Here is a 16,680-nt window from a genome sequence, read left to right as displayed (position 1 = left end):
TAAGTAAAACAATGCATTATCAGTTAGGAAGTTAAAATGCTCTGAGAGACCAGACGTGTCCTGTCTCTGAATGCCCTCTTTTCTCCCCTTTGCCTTGCTGCCCTTGCCCTACCAGAACTCCAGAAAAAGACCTAGTGCTGGCCTGTGGCCTGCACAAATGGCTGGTGGGCTTCCGGCAGGTCACGTGCTCCTCTAGCAGCCTGGGTCCTGTGTGTTCTCTAACCTTAAAAGATGGCTCTGGCCCCTAGCTCCTACATCCCACCGCACGGAGACCATAGTAAACCGTCTGTACACACAGTCTTGTAGAAGCCTCTCTCAGCTGGCTCTGTAGGGACGCATGGAAGAAAATAGCACCTCAAGGAGCCCTGGGGCTCTGCTTTGAAGCGTGTTGGCTTCAAAGTTGCAGACAGCTAAGCACTCTAATCTGTAAGGTCAAAAAGCAAAATAAGTACATAAAAGCAATTTTTAATCTTATAAAAAATCAACGTCGGTCCTGTGTAAAAGTCTCACGGAACTCCACATTCCTACTATCCTGTTTGGCACTCCGAATTCTGTCCTCCTCCTCGTAGGCCACGCAGAAGTTTTTCTTTTCCAGAGCTGCGTTGTTCTGAATGTCCTGGGCAGGGATTCCTAGTAAGTTAAACCTCTTCTTCCCCAAGCCTTTTGCTCCTCTCCTTTCTGAGGGAGTCAGACCGTTTACAAAAACTTCTGGCCTTCCCTTCTGCTTACAGAATAATGAACTCCTGAGACCTCTGTAAGTCTGTGAGGGGCCTGAAGGGAGAACTCTGTGGAAGGTACTTTTGTCCTTCTGGGGTTTTTGAGACTCCATCCTGGTTGGTGATGAGCATTGGAAAATATACGGCTGCGTCTTGGGGCATTTTTCCAGGTGCCTTCGCTTCCCTGGCCTTTGAGTGATAAAGTTTACCTGATACAAGGAACAGATATCCTTTGGGAGGTCCTGCCTGGTCTGGACCCTCTCTAAGTATGGCTCCCTGGCTTCTGGGTGAACTCCACAACAAAAGTCCATTAGCTGAACAGTCAGACTCTCTTTCTGGAATCTGAGGGTCATCCAGACTGCAGTCAGTCAGTAGCAGGTATGTGGGCTTGGGTGCCTACGTCCAATGAGCACATGTGGGCTGAGGTCTGGAGAGAGGTGACTTGAATAAGCAGAGACCACAGGTTTAGGAGAATGTCGAAAACGGAAGAGAGGGCAGTCATCTTCGTCCTCTGCCCCGATGAATCCCAGTTGGGTGTGCTATGGAGACCAGGCCCAGTAGAGAGGCATGAACCAAACCTTAGCTGACACCAGTTTAGCTCCTCAAATTTTGCCTAAGGGAGTTGGGACCCAGGAGGATGAATGTGAATCCAGAGGCATTTGCCGTGTCCAGAGGACACTTTTCCCAAGTGTCTTGCTTCTTTAAAAATAAATAAATAAGTGGGGAGGATTTTTACTCTAGAATAGATCAGTACTTTATAAGAAGTGTCTTCCTACGAAAAACTGTGAAGGCTTAAACAATGCCCGGTATCTCCGTGGATTCCGAATTCAGGATGTGCCAGTCCTAGGGTCTGAGGAACAAGGAGTTCGTCCAGAAATCTGATTTCACAGGTGAGAAGCATGAAGCCCAAAGAAGGGGCTCCTCCCTCCATCTTGTCCTGTTTTCGAATCGGAAAAATAAGGTTCCAGGACGGCTGTGAAGGTGAAGAGACCGAATGTCAGCGATTAGCTCGGTGCCTTAAACACGTGCCAACTTAATACACACGCATCCGCGCCGAGTGAGGAGTGAAGGGCTGCGCTCCCGCGGCGCTCCCTCGGGCGACCCCCTGCACCTCTTCCCGCGCCTCCGCCTCCCGCCTCGGCCTCACCGCCCCGCGGTCCCTGTCCCTCTCCCGGCGGAAGCCCGACCCCGCCGCCGAGGCCAGCGCGCTCCGCCGCGCCCGGGCCCCGCCAGCCGCCTCCGCCCCCGAAGCCGCCCGCGCCGCGGACCCGGTAATCGCCCCGCCAGCCCCCGGCCCGGGCAGCCCCTCCGGCTCCTCGGGCCCCGGCCGGGTGATCCCCGGGCTTGGGGGAGGGGAAGGCAGAGGAGGGGAGGGGAGGGGCCCCACGGAGCCTGCGTCCCGGCGGCCGAGCTCCCCGCACAGGCCGGCGGCGGGGGCCCTGTCCGCGTCCGCTTCCGGCGATCGCGGCTCCCTCCCCGGGAAGGGGCGGGGGGGGGGGGAGGGTCCTCGGTGGCGGCTTATCTGCGCTCTTGAGCTCGCGGTTGACTTTTCCGCGTGGCTTGTCCGCCTCGCCGCCCTTTCCGTAACCTGTTTGCGGCGGCGCTCTGCCCGCGCTCGGAGGAACCTGGGCCGGTCCGGGGTTTCCGAGGCTTTGCGCGGTCTGTAGGGTTTCTGCAGTACCCGGGAGCCCGAAACTGAGAAGTCCAACGTGTTTTCAGAGGCTGGGAGCGTGCCTTATCCTGCGGGCCTTATCAAAACCTCCTTCCCTGACCCAGGGACTGGTTACCCCGAGGACTGGTGCCCGGGGACCTTAAGCCTGGGCCTATTTGAGACCGCTGGGGGGCCTCCGCCCCTTCCCCGACGGGGTCTGTGTGCGATCAGTGGCCAGTTGCTCGGGCCCTCAGCTCCAGGCCCTCAGGCCCTCCTGCCCTGCCCCACTTTTTGTCAGAAAATTTATTGACCTGCTGGCCCTTCCTGAAATGTTTCCTGGCCTTGGGGCTTTAAAACCAGAGCTCCTGGAATCACTTCCAGGGGCCAGAGAAAGGTATTCAGAGCTTAAGCTCAGCTTCTGGACTTGGTACCTGGCTCCTGGGAACCTAACTGAGTGGGCACTGGGACCAGAATTAGGCCTTGGGCGCCCTTGGACGTTCCCCTTCCCACAACCCCAGTCAGAGTCCTGAGCCCACACAGGACCAGTTAGCCTTGGCTAGACTGTCTTAAGGGTAGCTTGCCTGCGCTTCTAAGAATTCCAGGATTAGGCGGAGAGGTAGGGCACTGGTTCTCAACTAGCATGACCAAACCATTCTAGTTTGTTTGGCATTGATGGGTTTTCTTGGGACACGGGACTTTCACTTCTAAAACTGGGAAAGTCCCGAGAAGAGTGGGACAAGTTGGTTACTGTCTTCTTAACCCTCACTGCACAGTAACATCACCCATGGAGCCTCTCACATGGAGGTTCTAATCTCATTGATCCAGGGACGGTCCCAGATAGGAATACTTTCTTTAAAGCTTCCAAGTTGGGGCACCTGGGTGGCTCAGTGGGTTAAAGTACGTACCTTCGGCTCAGGTCATGGTCCCGGGGTCCTGGGATCAAGTCTTGCATCTGGTTCTCTGCTCAGCAGGGAGCCTGCTTCCCTCTCTCTCTGCCTGCCTCTGCCTATTGTGATCTCGGTCTGTCAAATAAATAAAATCTTAAAAAAAAAAAAAGCTCCCAAACAGCCAGAGTGAGGAACCACTAGGTTATAGGCAACATTGCTGTATAACCGTCAAAAGTGGTAATTAGGTAACTGGGTAGTTATCTCCCAAAAGGGTGCCTGACCAACTGTGGTGGTCCTCTCTTTATCAAGAGGGCTATCAAAATGGTGCTTGCCTTAATTGCTATGATCTTTTCCCAGTTCCCTTATTCCTCCACAGTGAGGACCAAACTTTCTCCTTTCCTGACATGACTTGGCAATCCCTCTCCCAAGGTCATTGAATTGGCCTCATTTTGACTGGAGAGGTCACAATTTGGACTGTCCCAGAGGAAGCTGGCTTGAGACTCGAGAGGGCTCCAGTCTCTCGGGCTGGGATGCTTACCCCTATGAGTGGTGGTCCAAAGGCTAGCAGAGGGTGCGTGTACACTTCAGCTTTTTCCTGTGGGGTACTGAGCTCGGAGATCAGGTGCCTCTGGGACTGTTCCCTCTGCAGGCCACCAGGATCATGTGGTACGTCAGCACTAGGGGGATGGCCCCACGGGTCGACTTTGAGGGGGCCCTCTTCTCTGGCTATGCTCCCGATGGCGGTCTCTTCATGCCCGAAGAGCTCCCACAGTTGGGCATAGAGACCCTGCGTCAGTGGAGTTCGCTCTCCTACCCCAGTCTGGTAAAGGAGCTGTGCACCCTCTTCATTGGTCCTGAGCTCATTCCACGAGATGTCTTAAACGGTGAGAATCCCCAGCCTCCCTACTCTCCCACCTCATTCCCCTGCCAGTCTAGCCCCCACCAGAGCTGTGAATCCATCCCTTAACCCTTAGGAAGTTTCTAGTCCTATTTCCCAGGTGATTGGTTTGTCAGTTAAAGTTTGAGAAGCACTACCCAAGATGGACCTGCCTTAGGCAGGATTATATGTAAACCAACCCCAGGCTCTGGTATCACAGGTGTGAAATTTAGTGCAGCAAAAACAATGTCTGGTCTTTAGGAAGGAACATTAGAAGAGATGAGACATGGATCCGTTTGTTGCACAGTTGTTGAATTGAACCTCAGCCGGCGTGCATGCCCACAAGACATCCAAATGATGACGTTTATAAAGTGAAAGATGGAAGTCTTAGACTATTTCTCTTCTCTGGGGGGCATCACTCAGGAATCTATGAACAGTGTGGTTCATGTCTTTTCAGACTTTTGCCTAGGATTCAGTAATTCTATTCATCTATAGTCTCCTTTGGGGTAAACGTTTCCGGTCTCGTATTGGGTAGCAGGAGAGAGAAACTTGACCTTCGAAAGAGACAAGGTGGTGTTGGGGGGAGAACCAGAGAACCTGAGGCCGAGCTCAGGCCTTCCCCCGCTGTCCCACCCCTCTCCCCACACAGATCTGATCGACCGAGCCTTCCACAGATTCCGCCACAGAGAGGTGGTCCATCTGTCCAGACTGAGGAACGGGCTGAACGTGTTGGAGCTGTGGCATGGGGCCACATACGCATTTAAGGACTTGTCCCTGGGCTGCACAGCACAGTTCCTGCAGTACTTTCTGGAGAAGAAGAAGAAGCACATCACCGTGGTTGTAGGTACGCATCATGGGCACGAGGGCCGAGCCCCGTAGGCACCCTGGCGTGCCAGTGTCTACCACAGGGTGCTCTGCATGGAGGCTCGAGGAGCGTGTGTGACTGGTCCTTCTAGAGCAGGGTTTGTCACCCTCTCCTGTGCCATGGACCCCTTTGTCAGTATGGTAGAGGCTACGGAACCTTCTCAGAATAATATTTTAAGCACCCAAAATATGTAACATTGCCTTGTTCACAGATGTTCACAGATGCCTTGGTTTCTGTCCCCTGGTCTCTAGGAGGTGAGTGGATCCCAGATTAAGTACGAGGTTCCAGCTCTCCACGTATCTGAAGTAGACGTTGCCTCCTGTGGCAGGGTTGCTTTAGAAACTCTTCTTTCCTTTTCCGTCGCCCTTGTTGAACAGGGGAGGGTTATTTTTTCTTCCTATCCAGGAACATCTGGGGACACAGGGAGTGCTGCCATTGAGAGTGTTCAAGGAGCAAAGAACGTGGACATCATCGTTCTGCTGCCCCAGGGTCACTGCACGAAGATCCAAGAGCTCCAGATGACCACGGTGCTGAGGGAGAATGTCCATGTGTTCGGAGGTGAGAGCTGGGATGGAGGCTCCAGGGAATGCATGGCCGTCTTGAGGGCGTCTGTTTTGGGAGATGGGCTGGAGTACAACTGGCCAGTTGATGAGTTGACCAACCTTCCTCCTGCCTTTTCTCTGCCCCTCGCTTCCTTCCTTCATCAGTCATGAGGTTGGTATATGCCTTGGCTTAGCTCTGGGCAAGCTCTTGGCAACACAGTTTCAGAAGCTATTGGAGGTGACGAGTGTACAAACCATAACCCGAGAAGTGGCGGTTGAACACCAAACCCCAAAGAACGCCACTTCTGTGTGGGTTCACCCTACTGGTGCCATATATTCAGGCCGCCGCCAGACCCACAGCCCGAGCCAAGTGACTTGGGTTTTGTTCCAGGGCCCTGAACTTCAGCGGAAACAAAGACATTCAATAATAATTTTAAAAGAACGTGCCCTTACGTGGTAACTGCTCATGCCCTCCCTTATGGTCTAGAAACTACTCAGTCAGGAATTTGGTTAGCAGGTGTGGGAAACTACTCAGTAGTACCCACTGGGCATCTGTTCTGTAGAAATCGGGACTCTAGAAGGACAGAGGGAGCTTGAGGAGAGCCGTATGTGCTTATTTCCACTTTTCATACCTAGCTAGAACCCAGGTAATCCCAAAGTAGGGGTGGGGGTATGAGGAGTAGGGGGTCTGGGTGAGGTTTTGTACACTATGGTCCTGGGAAAGCTGTCCAGGAGACCTGGCCAGCTGGCCTGGCCTGGCTCGGTCACTCACTTAGCAGGAGAGCAGTTGGTGGCAGGAGACGTTGCTCCTACACCTCGCCCAGGCTCCGGGTATGACCCCTCAGAGGGTGCTTTTCATAGAACACGGGTTTCGTCAAGGAACAAAAGCACAGGGCAGACAGACCTTACTCATGGGGGTAGCATGAAGATCCTTTGTCCATGAGTTCAAAAGAAAGCCCAAAGCCCCTTCTACTCTTTTCTTTGATAAGCACCTACATGTTCCAGTGAAAAGTTCTGGATTTAGCTAATGCAGGTGTTGGAAATCTTACATGTTAGCATTGGTCGTTGCCCATATTTGGCTGCATTTTCCCCACTCATTGCAAAATTTGGATGTGTGATGTCTGGGCTCCCGAGGGTCCCTATTATGCCTTAAGCACTATGATTGCTAGTTATAGATCTAGGACTATTTTTGCCTAGAATCGAAGTAGGAAATAACATTTGTACATCTGTCCTGCCACCTACTCCCTTCTTGCCTTATACCAGGTATTGGAAGGCTTTTACGTGAGGACTTGTGTGTAAACTCTGTTCCTGACCACGGAGCAGAGAATGGTGCCCATTTGCAAAATAGTAGGAGAGATGTGGATGGTGATGAGTGCACTATGTCATAAATGTTTTCTTGCTGGAGCCCAAGGGACATTTCTGTTTTATCCATGCTCTGAGCTTCAAGAAAATAAGACAGCGGACTTTACATAAATTAATTTTTGTTCCTAAATAGACCTGTTCAGGTTCTTCCTTTCCTTTCTGGAATCTTCTGATCTGGTTTCTAGGAGGATGGGTGTTTGTTCCGGAGCTAAGAGTGGACCTGTCTTTTCCCTTAGACCAGGGAGCTCAGGGAGTAGGGATGGGCCACCTGGATTGTTGTGTGTTGGACACTGAGGTTTTTAAAGGCATTAATTTCCAAATATATTTTATACTTGGTTCTTCTTAAGCACAGAATAATGAGCAAGTGCTAGTTATACATTATTTAGGATATTTTTGGCTGGAAGTAACAGAAAATCTACCTCTGACCAGCTCAAACAAGAGTATTTTCCAGCTTATCTAACTGGAATAGTTATGTTAAGTCCCTGAATGGGTTCCTGAAGAGTCGGTTCAGCGACTCAGCGGTCCCTCAGTGGAGACCCAGGTTATTTGCATTCTCTGCTCTGCCTTCCCAATCCTAAGGCTCATCTCTCTCATGGCTTATGATGCTTACTTCAGGTAACTAAGTCTCTCTTCCTGGGGCTCCATCTTAAGAGCAGTAAATCTTTTCCTAGAACCCCAGCAAACATCCCGCTGGTGTGTGAATCTGGGGTCAGCCCCGTGGCCTCATTGCTGCTAAACAGTGTGAAGGGTGAAATGAGTAACAACCTTGGGGCTTACTCTGGCATTTCCTGCAGTAAATCTTACACTTGTCTTTCCAGTTGGGATCAAGTTTGGTGGAGAAGTAGACCCAGATGTCGGATAAGAGATCAATGTTGGCTTGATGGCTAGTTGGGCTGGATTGAGGAGGGCAAGTTGGACTAGTAGCCAACTCACCCGTAAATTGACCCGGTAATTCATCTATAAATTAAACTGTGCCCACACCCAGCTCAGGGAGGAAAGGTCCATGCCAGCTTATCTACCACGTGGGAGCAGAGAACAGAATGTCTCTCTGTTATCTAACTGAGAGAAGGGCAGAGCATATGAGAACAGAGAGTCTATACCCCCAAGTCCTGGTAAAGGACCGAGGAGTAAAGAAAAGATCGGCCTCTTGCCACATCATAGCCTCAGAAACCATCTCTCCTTATTCCTAGAGAGTGGGGCTAGCGGGCACGGACTCCAAGGAGGAGGCCTTTTCCCAACATCCCAGAAGGTTGACAGTTTATGTCTAATTTTATGTAATGGTAGAAATGTTGGAAGTAGGACCTCAAGAATATAATACATGGTTTCTTTCCTTGAGTTGCTTAATTTCAAGTCTAGAAAGCCAGGCCATGACATGGGAGAGCAGAAACCAAGGCTGAGTGAAGGTCCCGGCTGGGTAGGCCCAGTAAAGGAGGGCCTGCTTGCAGACAAGTGCCGACTGGGGGTTCTCTGCGCTCCTGATAGCTCCCCTGCCCTCTCTCTCCTGACAGTGGAGGGCAACAGCGATGAGCTGGATGAGCCAATCAAGGCTGTGTTTGCTGACGTGGCTTTTGTCAAGAAGCACAATCTGATGAGTCTGAATTCCATCAACTGGTCCCGGGTCCTCGTGCAAATGGCCCACCACTTCTTCGCTTATTTCCAGTGCACACCATCCTTGGACACCTGCCCCCTGCCCCCCGTGGAGGTGGTTGTGCCAACAGGGGCTGCCGGTAATCTAGCAGGTAAGGAGGCCCCTGGGCAGAGATGGGCTTTCCAGAAAAATGCCCGTAGCCCCCGTCCTCCCAGCTGCCCTTCGGCTGCAACTGTGAGGAGGAGGTTTGAGTCCTCGCTCTGGAGGTGATAGGCAACCCATAGGAGAAGCCCCCAGCAAACCTCCCCATCACTTCCTGGGAGGACAGCCCGGCTCGGCTGCTTGCTGCAGGAGGGAAGGACGGGCTAACCCCCCTCAGGAAAGTGTGGAGAGATGTGGTCAAGGTTCAGCTGCTCTGCTGGCCTGCCGGGGCCTGCTTCCAGAGATGCGGACTTTGCTCCCGTCTGCCAGCGGCCTGCTGCGAGGACAGCCAGCACAACATGTTCCCACCCCAGAGTACCTACCCAGAGGCCGTGTGAGGTGGAAGGAGGTCTGGCCCCAGAAGAATGGCCCTGGGGGCAGTCCCTTAGACCCAACCGCTCAGCTGTAAAAGCAATACTGGATAGCATATCGTATCTCTCAGGGCTCCCGTGAAGTGCAAGTAGGATCCTTCACGTGTGGGCATGAACTTTGCAAGGGTGCTGTGCTGTGCCTCTGCGTGGCCATGAAACCACCTTCTAGAATAAGAAGAAGCATGTCTCCAGCACTTCCTATGCATCAGGCACCCCTCCACGTGCTTTTCACGGATCAACTTACTTAATGCTCACACGCATCTGTGAGGACGGTACTGAGGTCTCCACTTAATGAAGAGGAGGTGGAGGCCCAGGGAAGTTAGCCAGCTGGCCCCTGCCTACACTCCGGTCGGGGACACAGCCAGGATGACCACTCCTCCAGAGCCCGCATCCTCGTGAGCTTTCGAGGCTGCCTCCTCCCTGGCATGACAGTTTGGGATGGTTCTGTAGGCGGCATTGCTTCTGATCGGCCCCAAGGAGGGCTTCAGTGGGACCGCAGAAGCAGCTCAGGGGTCCGGGGGCTTCCTGACTTCTTGCACTCCCAGGGGGTTGGGACCGTCTTCACCACCCACGGTGGGGAAGCCCACTGAGCTCCCCATTTGCATCAGCCTCCCGTGGATGGTGCCCCCTGCACGCATTGCAGGGCCCACCACAGTGGCTGGCACGAAACAGACGTTTGCAGAGAGTGCTCCCGTCCCTCTCTGCTCCATCAGGAACTAGCTGTGGAAATTTAAGCCCTGGGCCCTGGTAGCGTCCCTTTGTCCTCCTCCATACACGGAGAGTGTGATGTTTACAGGCGGATCAAGGGGAAAATAAGAATGTGAAAGTGCTTTTTGCAAAAGGCATAGTGACGTTGGGGTGGGGTGGTGATCCCCAACTCCTCTTAACCAGAGAGGAACCATTCATGGAAGTAGGTAAAACCTTCCTAAGTGACTACCTTTAGGGACTCTCCCTCTCCCAGGGTGAGGAATTCCTTGTTTGTTCCATGCAAACAGGAGCTGCTGACTGGGTGGGCGGAGGACACTGGAGGAGCAGGGTGTCCAAAGGGGCCGCTGCTAGGAGGCTGAGTCGTTAGCTAGCGCGTGTGCCACCCAGCAGGCTTGGGGTGGGTCATTTCAGCTTCCCAGAACCTTCATTTTCTCTTCGGCAAGTGATAGCAAGCAGGTGTGCCTGGTGTGTATGTATGTGAGAGGGTGGGAGAGGGAGGGAGGGAGGGAGACCTACGGAGGTGGAGAAGAGTATCAAGGGACGGTAGCATCTCCTCTTCTTTCCTGGTTCTCTGTGTGTGTGTGTTTGTGTGTGTGAGCTTTATTGTTATATAGTATAACTCATAATTTTATATATACATATATATACACATACTATACAATTCACCTGTTTAAAGTATACAACTGAATAGTTTTTAGTATATGTCAGATTTGTGCAACCGTCCCCACAGTCAGTTTCAGAACATTTCCATCACATTAGAAAGAAACCGTGTTCCCTCTAGCAGCGACTCCCCATTTCCCCGCATCTCCCCAGCTCTAGGCAACCATCGATCTATTTTGTCTCTATCAATTTGACTATTCCGGACATTTTGTAGAAATAGAATCATACAATAAGTGAGCTTTTTTAGCTTCTTTCACTTACCGTTTTCAAGTTTCATCGACATTGTAATCAGTACTTGGTTCCTTTCTGTGGCTGAATAATAGTCCATTTATCATTATTGGACATTTGGATTGCTTCAGTATCACAACTATTATAAACAATGCTGCTGTAAATGTTGGTGTCTAAGTTTTCATGTGGACCTCTATTTTCATTTCTCTTGAGTATGTGTACCTAGGAGTAGAATTTCTGGGTCACAGAAAAAAAAGTCATAACTTTTTGAGGAACGGTCAGACATTTCCAAAGCAGCTGCACCATTTTATATTCCCATCATTTGATATTCCCATCCCAACGCAACATATGAGGGTTTTAATTTCTCCATAGCCCCACCAACGCTTTGATTCTAGCCATCCGAATGGACATGGAATGGTATGTCCCTGTGACTTTGGTTTCTAGTTCCCTGATGTTGAGTATCTTTTATGTTCTCACTGGCCATGTGTATATCTTCTGGAGAAATGTTTGTCTCAGTCTTTTGCCCATTTTTAAATTGGGATATTCGTGTTCTTATTGTTGAGCTGTAAGAGTTATTTACATATTCTGTATGCCAGTCCTTTATCAGATAGAAGATCTGCAAATATTCTTTTTGCTGCAGGAGGGAAGGACGGGCTAACCCCCTTCTGTGAGCTGCCTTTCCCATTCTGTGAGCTGCCTTTTCGTTTTCTTGATAGTATCCTTTGAAGCACAAATCAAAATCTTCAAGGAGCACCAAAGTTTCTTAATTTTGATGAAATCCAATTTATCTCAATTTCCTTTTATTTCTTATATTTCGGGCGTCATGTCTGAGAAAGCTTTGGTCCTCTCCTCTCTCGTCTTAAGCTGGGTGCCTTGCTCAGAAGATGGGCCTGCCCATCCACCTGGTCGTGTCAGTGAACCGCAATGACGTCATCCATAGGACCGTGCAGCGGGGAGACTTCTCTCTGTCCAAGGCCGTCGAACTGACCTTGGCTTCAGCTATGGACATTCAGGTAGGACCTGTGGGAAAGTGTGCGCTTTGCCCAGGTGTTGACTGGGCGGGATGGACAAGGGCTGAGGTCTGTGTGGTCCTAGCACCCTGCCTTCCTGCCTAGGTACCCTACAACATGGAGAGGATCTTCTGGCTGCTGTCGGGCTCTGACAGCCAGGGGACGAGAGCCCTCATGGAGCAGTTTGAAAGGACCCAAAGCGCGAGTCTACCCAAGGAACTGCATGACAAGGTCAGTCACCACCCACGTACCACAGAGAAAGCAAAGGGTGCAGCCATGAAACCCAACTTGGGTTTGGAGATCTGGTTAAGGGAAGAGGGCACCTGTTTCTTGAGCACCCGCGATGAGGCGGGCACCTCTGCAGTCACTTTCTATGGATTAATTTATTAATGAGGAGACGCAGTAGAGAGCATTGGTTTAGAGACAGGGCCCATTTCTTAAACTCCGTGCCTCAATTTCCTCATATGTAAAGTGGGGCTAATGAGAATGCCTACCACTGTTGAAGACTGAAGTCAAGTAACAGCCATGAAGCACTTTGTATACGGCCTGGAAATATAGGGCTTGGTACATTAGCTATTATTATTTCTATTTATTGTTGTTGATTTTCAGCAGTAGCAACAATTGGCAATAATTTTGCCCATCCAGTATGAACAGAGACCATTATCCTCTTGAGCTGTCTTTTTAAAAGGAAAAGGAGAAACTTTATTTCTTCAGAGTGATAGGAATCTAGTTGGAAAGATTTTTATCTTATTTTATCTTATTTTATTTTATCTTTTTTAATCTTTTTTTATTTTATCTTATTTTATTTTATTTTATTTATTTTTGAGAGATAGAGCCTGCGTGCAAGTGGACGAGTGGACGGGGGTTGGGGGAAAACAGAGGCAGAAGGAGAGAAAGAATCTTAAGCAGGCTCCATACTCAGCACAAAGCCTAAAGCAGGGCTTGATCTCACGACACTGAGATCATGACATGAGCCGAACTCAAGAGTTGGACCCTTAACTGACTGAGCCACCCAGGTGCCCTCGTTGCTTTTATTTTAATGCAACCTGGTGATGATCCACTTATTTTGCCTGAAGAAAAAGGATTTTGTATGTTGACATTGCCTTTAATTTTCTCTACCATGTCCCAGCAAGTCGTCCAGACTCTATGTCCAGGGACCAGGACCTCATACCTCATACAAGCTGTCATCATTACAAAGTTCTATATGTTGAGCTGGGATCTCCTCTTTTCAACTGACTATGCACGGGGGAGCCGTGTGATTCCCATATTTGAAGAGAATTTCCATTTCTCTGCTGAGTTTTCCCTGTTCCTTTATCTGTCCCTTATGTGACCTAATTTCACCTAGCCACCTAGCCAATGACCGTCTTAAAGGCTATTTCCAGAACTGGATATAGTTCTTAGCCACCCATGCACACGGGAGTGAAATTTCGATGTTTCCTGTGACGCACCCTGTCTTCGTTGGGGCTGCTGTAACAAAGTAGAGACTGAGTTGGCTATAACCAATAGACATCTATCGTTCACAGTTCCGGACGCCAGAAGTCTGAGATCAGGGTGCCAGCATCGTTGGGTTCTGGTGGGCGCAACTTCCATGGAAATGGCAGACAGTCAATGTGCTGTCGTAGCCTCACATGGTGGAAAGGCATGCAGCTGGCTCTCCGGCCTCTTCTTATAAAGACACTAATTCCATTCATGAGGGTGCCCCCGCCAATGGCCTCCCCCAAATCCCACCTTCTGATACCATCACGCTGGGATTCAGTTTTTCACATAAGAATTTGGGTGGGGTGGGGGGACACAAACATTCAGACCATAACACAAAGATCAACTTACTCGGTTAATGGTTCATTCCCCTCATGTAAATGAGATGCTCCGGGAACATAGTCACCAGATCCCACCCTGTTTCATTCTCTCCCTGACTGTACAAGATTGTCCATCTGCTGGAACAGCTCTCACTCACTGGTTCCTTCCTTCCTTCCTTCCTTCCTTCCTTCCTTCCTTCCTTCCTTCCTTCAACATGTCTCCTGTAACCAGGAACCGTGCTGCGTGCTAGAGATAAACCAAGATAGAGAAAACACATTCTCTCTCTGCCATAAGCCCTAATGGGACAGGTAGCTGTACAAAGGATTTATGACACTTGTGGTCTCTGCTGTAGGCATATATAGGCGGGGTGATGGGCACATCGATAGCACACAATAAATTTTCAGAGAATGATCCGATCAGCCCTCCCCACTGAAGGGGCAGTGGGAAGGGAGTCTTCCTCTATCTGCAGGTTGCAAGGAGGCTTCCTGGAGGAGGTGTGACCTGGGCTGGGTGGGAGCTCACTGGGAGGTGTTTTTGCACCCACTGGAAGGGTGTGTACCAACGACAGGGCACCAGGAATGTTTGAATGCCCTTAACCTTCTGTGTTTTGTCCGTTTGTTGAACAAGACTATATACAAACTTGCTAATTCATTAGCTAATCTGAACTAAATTTACAGACCTGAAACTCAAAGGATCCTTCCCCCAAACTGAGGGAAGCAACTTAAAACTGGGAAACACGGGAACCAGGTTTTTCTCTGAGCTGAAGTTGAGCAACTTAGTCTGGAGAGTCTTTCTGAGTGTCTGGTGTTGGCTGCCTGTGTTATGTAGTGCGTTTTGGCTCGCTTTCCTGGGTAACTCCTGGACCCTGATTCCCACCCCTCTGACCCTGGGACCTGTCAGCTTTCAGAGGCCATGATGTCTGAGTCAGTGTCGGATGAGGCCATCGCCCAGACCATGAGTCGCTGTTGGGAAGAGAACCAGTACCTGCTGTGCCCTCACTCAGCTGTGGCCGTGAGTTACCATTACCAGCAGACAGACCGGCAGCAGCCCAGGTACGGGCCGTGGGTGCCTGGGTCACCAGGGTACACTGGCTTTTGGGGGGCCCTCCTCTTCCCCAAGCAGGGGAGGCAGGAATCTGCACAGATGGCTTTCACGAGCAGGAGCTGTGCCCTGAGAACTGTGGTCCCGGAAGAGGGTTGCGTGACAGCCCTCTGGGGGGCAGCCACGGAGAGGTGGTGGTTGAGCTGGGTCTCCCACATAGAGGAGCAGTTTCCCTGCAATGTCTGCAGAGATGCGTTCAAGGTACCCAACATCTGCCTCTTTCTCTCTCTTCCTTCCCCGTGCACCACCCTATCCCTACGTCCCCTGTTCCTTCTCCTCTCCCCTCCTCCCCTCCTCGTTTCCACATCTCTCTGTCTGGTCTCTGGCCTGCCCCCCTGTTCCCACCTGCCCCACCCCACAGCCTTCCCCGGTGCTGTCTGGCCCCCGCCTCTGCAGCCAAGTTCCCAGAAGCTGTCCTGGCTGCCGGGCTGACCCCAGAGACCCCCGTGGAGATCCTGGCCCTGGAGTTCAAGGAGACGCGCTGCACCCCGATGCGGAAGGGTGACGACTGGACGCTGATGCTTCGGAACACCATTGAGGGTCTGAGCTGGGAGCAGAGGGCTCATCCCTGAGGGCTCCGGAATAGCCGGGCTGGATTTGACTTGAGTCAGGTTGCTCTGTTGCTCTTGTATCAGGGTCCCCTGTTCTGTGAACCCAGGGCGGGTGTCCTAGAGCACCACTAAATAAAGTCCAAGTGCCTCCATTTCCGTGGGTACCTCTATAACTACGCAGCCCCAGAGAAGTCACACTGTCTGTTCCTCTGAGACTATGACCACCCCCCACACCATGCCTTCCACCCTGCCTCTGGGACACTGTCCTTTGATGAGTCATGGTTTCTGCAAATTGTCGACTGCTGAGTTGTCCCTCATCAGCCCGGACGGACATAAGGGCTCCTGATTCTGGCAAAATCATCCACAGTAGCTTTCCTAAGACATTTATTCCCTTCGACCCTGTTTTATGGTTTTCCGCATTAGACATTACCCCCTCATCTTGAAGCTTCTTGAAGACAAGAACCCCTGTTTAACACAATGGGCTGAAACGTTTTGGGCTGGCCCCTGTTGATCAAAACATTTTTAAAATTTGTTCTCCAAACATATGGATACTAAAGTATATGTAAGCCACACGAACCATATGCTAAAGTAGGAATAGGAATAAAGGACTAATTAATGATAAAAACCTACATTGATCTTTCCTCCGCATGCTCTAGTGGCTTGTCTTGTGGACCCATCTTTGACAGTCCTAACTGAGCTTGGTGCCTGGCACATTCTGTAACCAGCAGGAACCGGGGGTACGGCATCCCTGTGATTGTCCGTCTGCCCAAAAACTGTGTGATGGTTCTCAAAGTATGGTCCTTGAGTCTCAAAAATGCACACTTCTGGCCACCTTCCCATGCAAATCTCTGGGAATGGGGTGGACACCTGCAGTTCTTTTTTTTTATTTTTTAAGATTTTATTTATTTGACAGAGATCACAAGTATGCAGAGAGGCAGGCAGAAGGAGGGTGGGAGCAGGCTCTCTGCTCACCAGACTTGACTGGTCTCCAGCTCGATGCTGGACTTCATCCCAGGACCCTGAGATCATGACCTGAGTCGAAGGCAGAGGCTTAACCCACTGAGCCACCCTGAATAATGTTCTTACAAATTCCCTGAGTAATGCGTGCCTGGGTGGCTCAGTTGGTTAGGTGACTGCCTTCGGCTTGGGTCATGATCCTGGAGTCCCGGGATCGAGTCTCATGTTGGGCTCCCTGCTTGACAGGGAGTCTGCTTCTCTCGCTGATCTCTCTCCTCTCATGCTCTCTCTCTCATTCTCTCTCTCTCTCTCAAATAATAGATAAATAAAATCTTTAAAAAATAAAAACAAAAGCAAATTCCCTGAATAAGTCTTCTGTGCCCTCTAATTTGTGAAACGCTAGCTGGGGAGTTTAAGTTGATAAGTCATTTCTTATTTATCAATTATAAGGTGTACTTTATTTGCACAAGGGCATGCCTTAGTGTTCCTGCTGTTTCCATAATCTAGCCTTGCACTGTCGAAATCCGTAGCTACTAGGCACAAGTGACTCTGAGCACTTGAAATGGGAACAGTACAGCTAAAGAACTGAATTTCTAATTTTAAAAAAT

At 50.6% G+C, this 16,680-nt stretch overlaps 1 protein-coding gene across 3 annotated transcripts; it reads left to right on the top strand.

The window, feature by feature from the left end:
• The first annotated feature begins 1,178 nt into the window (after window positions 1-1,178).
• THNSL2 (threonine synthase like 2) lies at window positions 1,179-15,267 on the top strand. Of its 3 annotated transcripts, XM_045979685.1 has the most exons (10): window positions 1,179-1,987; window positions 3,904-4,138; window positions 4,781-4,975; window positions 5,402-5,554; window positions 8,409-8,639; window positions 11,521-11,669; window positions 11,772-11,897; window positions 14,364-14,515; window positions 14,624-14,765; window positions 14,961-15,127. In XM_045979685.1, exons 2-10 carry the CDS (start codon window positions 3,916-3,918, stop codon window positions 14,994-14,996), a joined length of 1,407 nt encoding a protein of 468 aa, XP_045835641.1. In that variant the 5' UTR covers window positions 1,179-1,987; window positions 3,904-3,915; the 3' UTR covers window positions 14,997-15,127. The 3 variants fall into 3 exon arrangements, with proteins under 3 accessions (XP_045835641.1, XP_045835639.1, XP_045835640.1); XM_045979683.1 differs by lacking the exon at window positions 14,624-14,765 and having other exon boundaries at window positions 1,275-1,987; window positions 14,926-15,267; XM_045979684.1 differs by lacking the exons at window positions 1,179-1,987; window positions 14,624-14,765 and adding an exon at window positions 1,996-2,761 and having other exon boundaries at window positions 14,926-15,267.
• Window positions 15,268-16,680: the final 1,413 nt, after the last annotated feature.

The sequence above is a fragment of the Meles meles genome, chromosome 15 (genome assembly GCF_922984935.1).
Source record: "Meles meles chromosome 15, mMelMel3.1 paternal haplotype, whole genome shotgun sequence".
Taxonomy (NCBI): Eukaryota; Metazoa; Chordata; class Mammalia; order Carnivora; family Mustelidae; genus Meles; species Meles meles.
The sequence above is the reverse complement of the archived record's forward strand: the minus strand, read 5'-3'. Positions and strand labels throughout refer to the sequence as shown.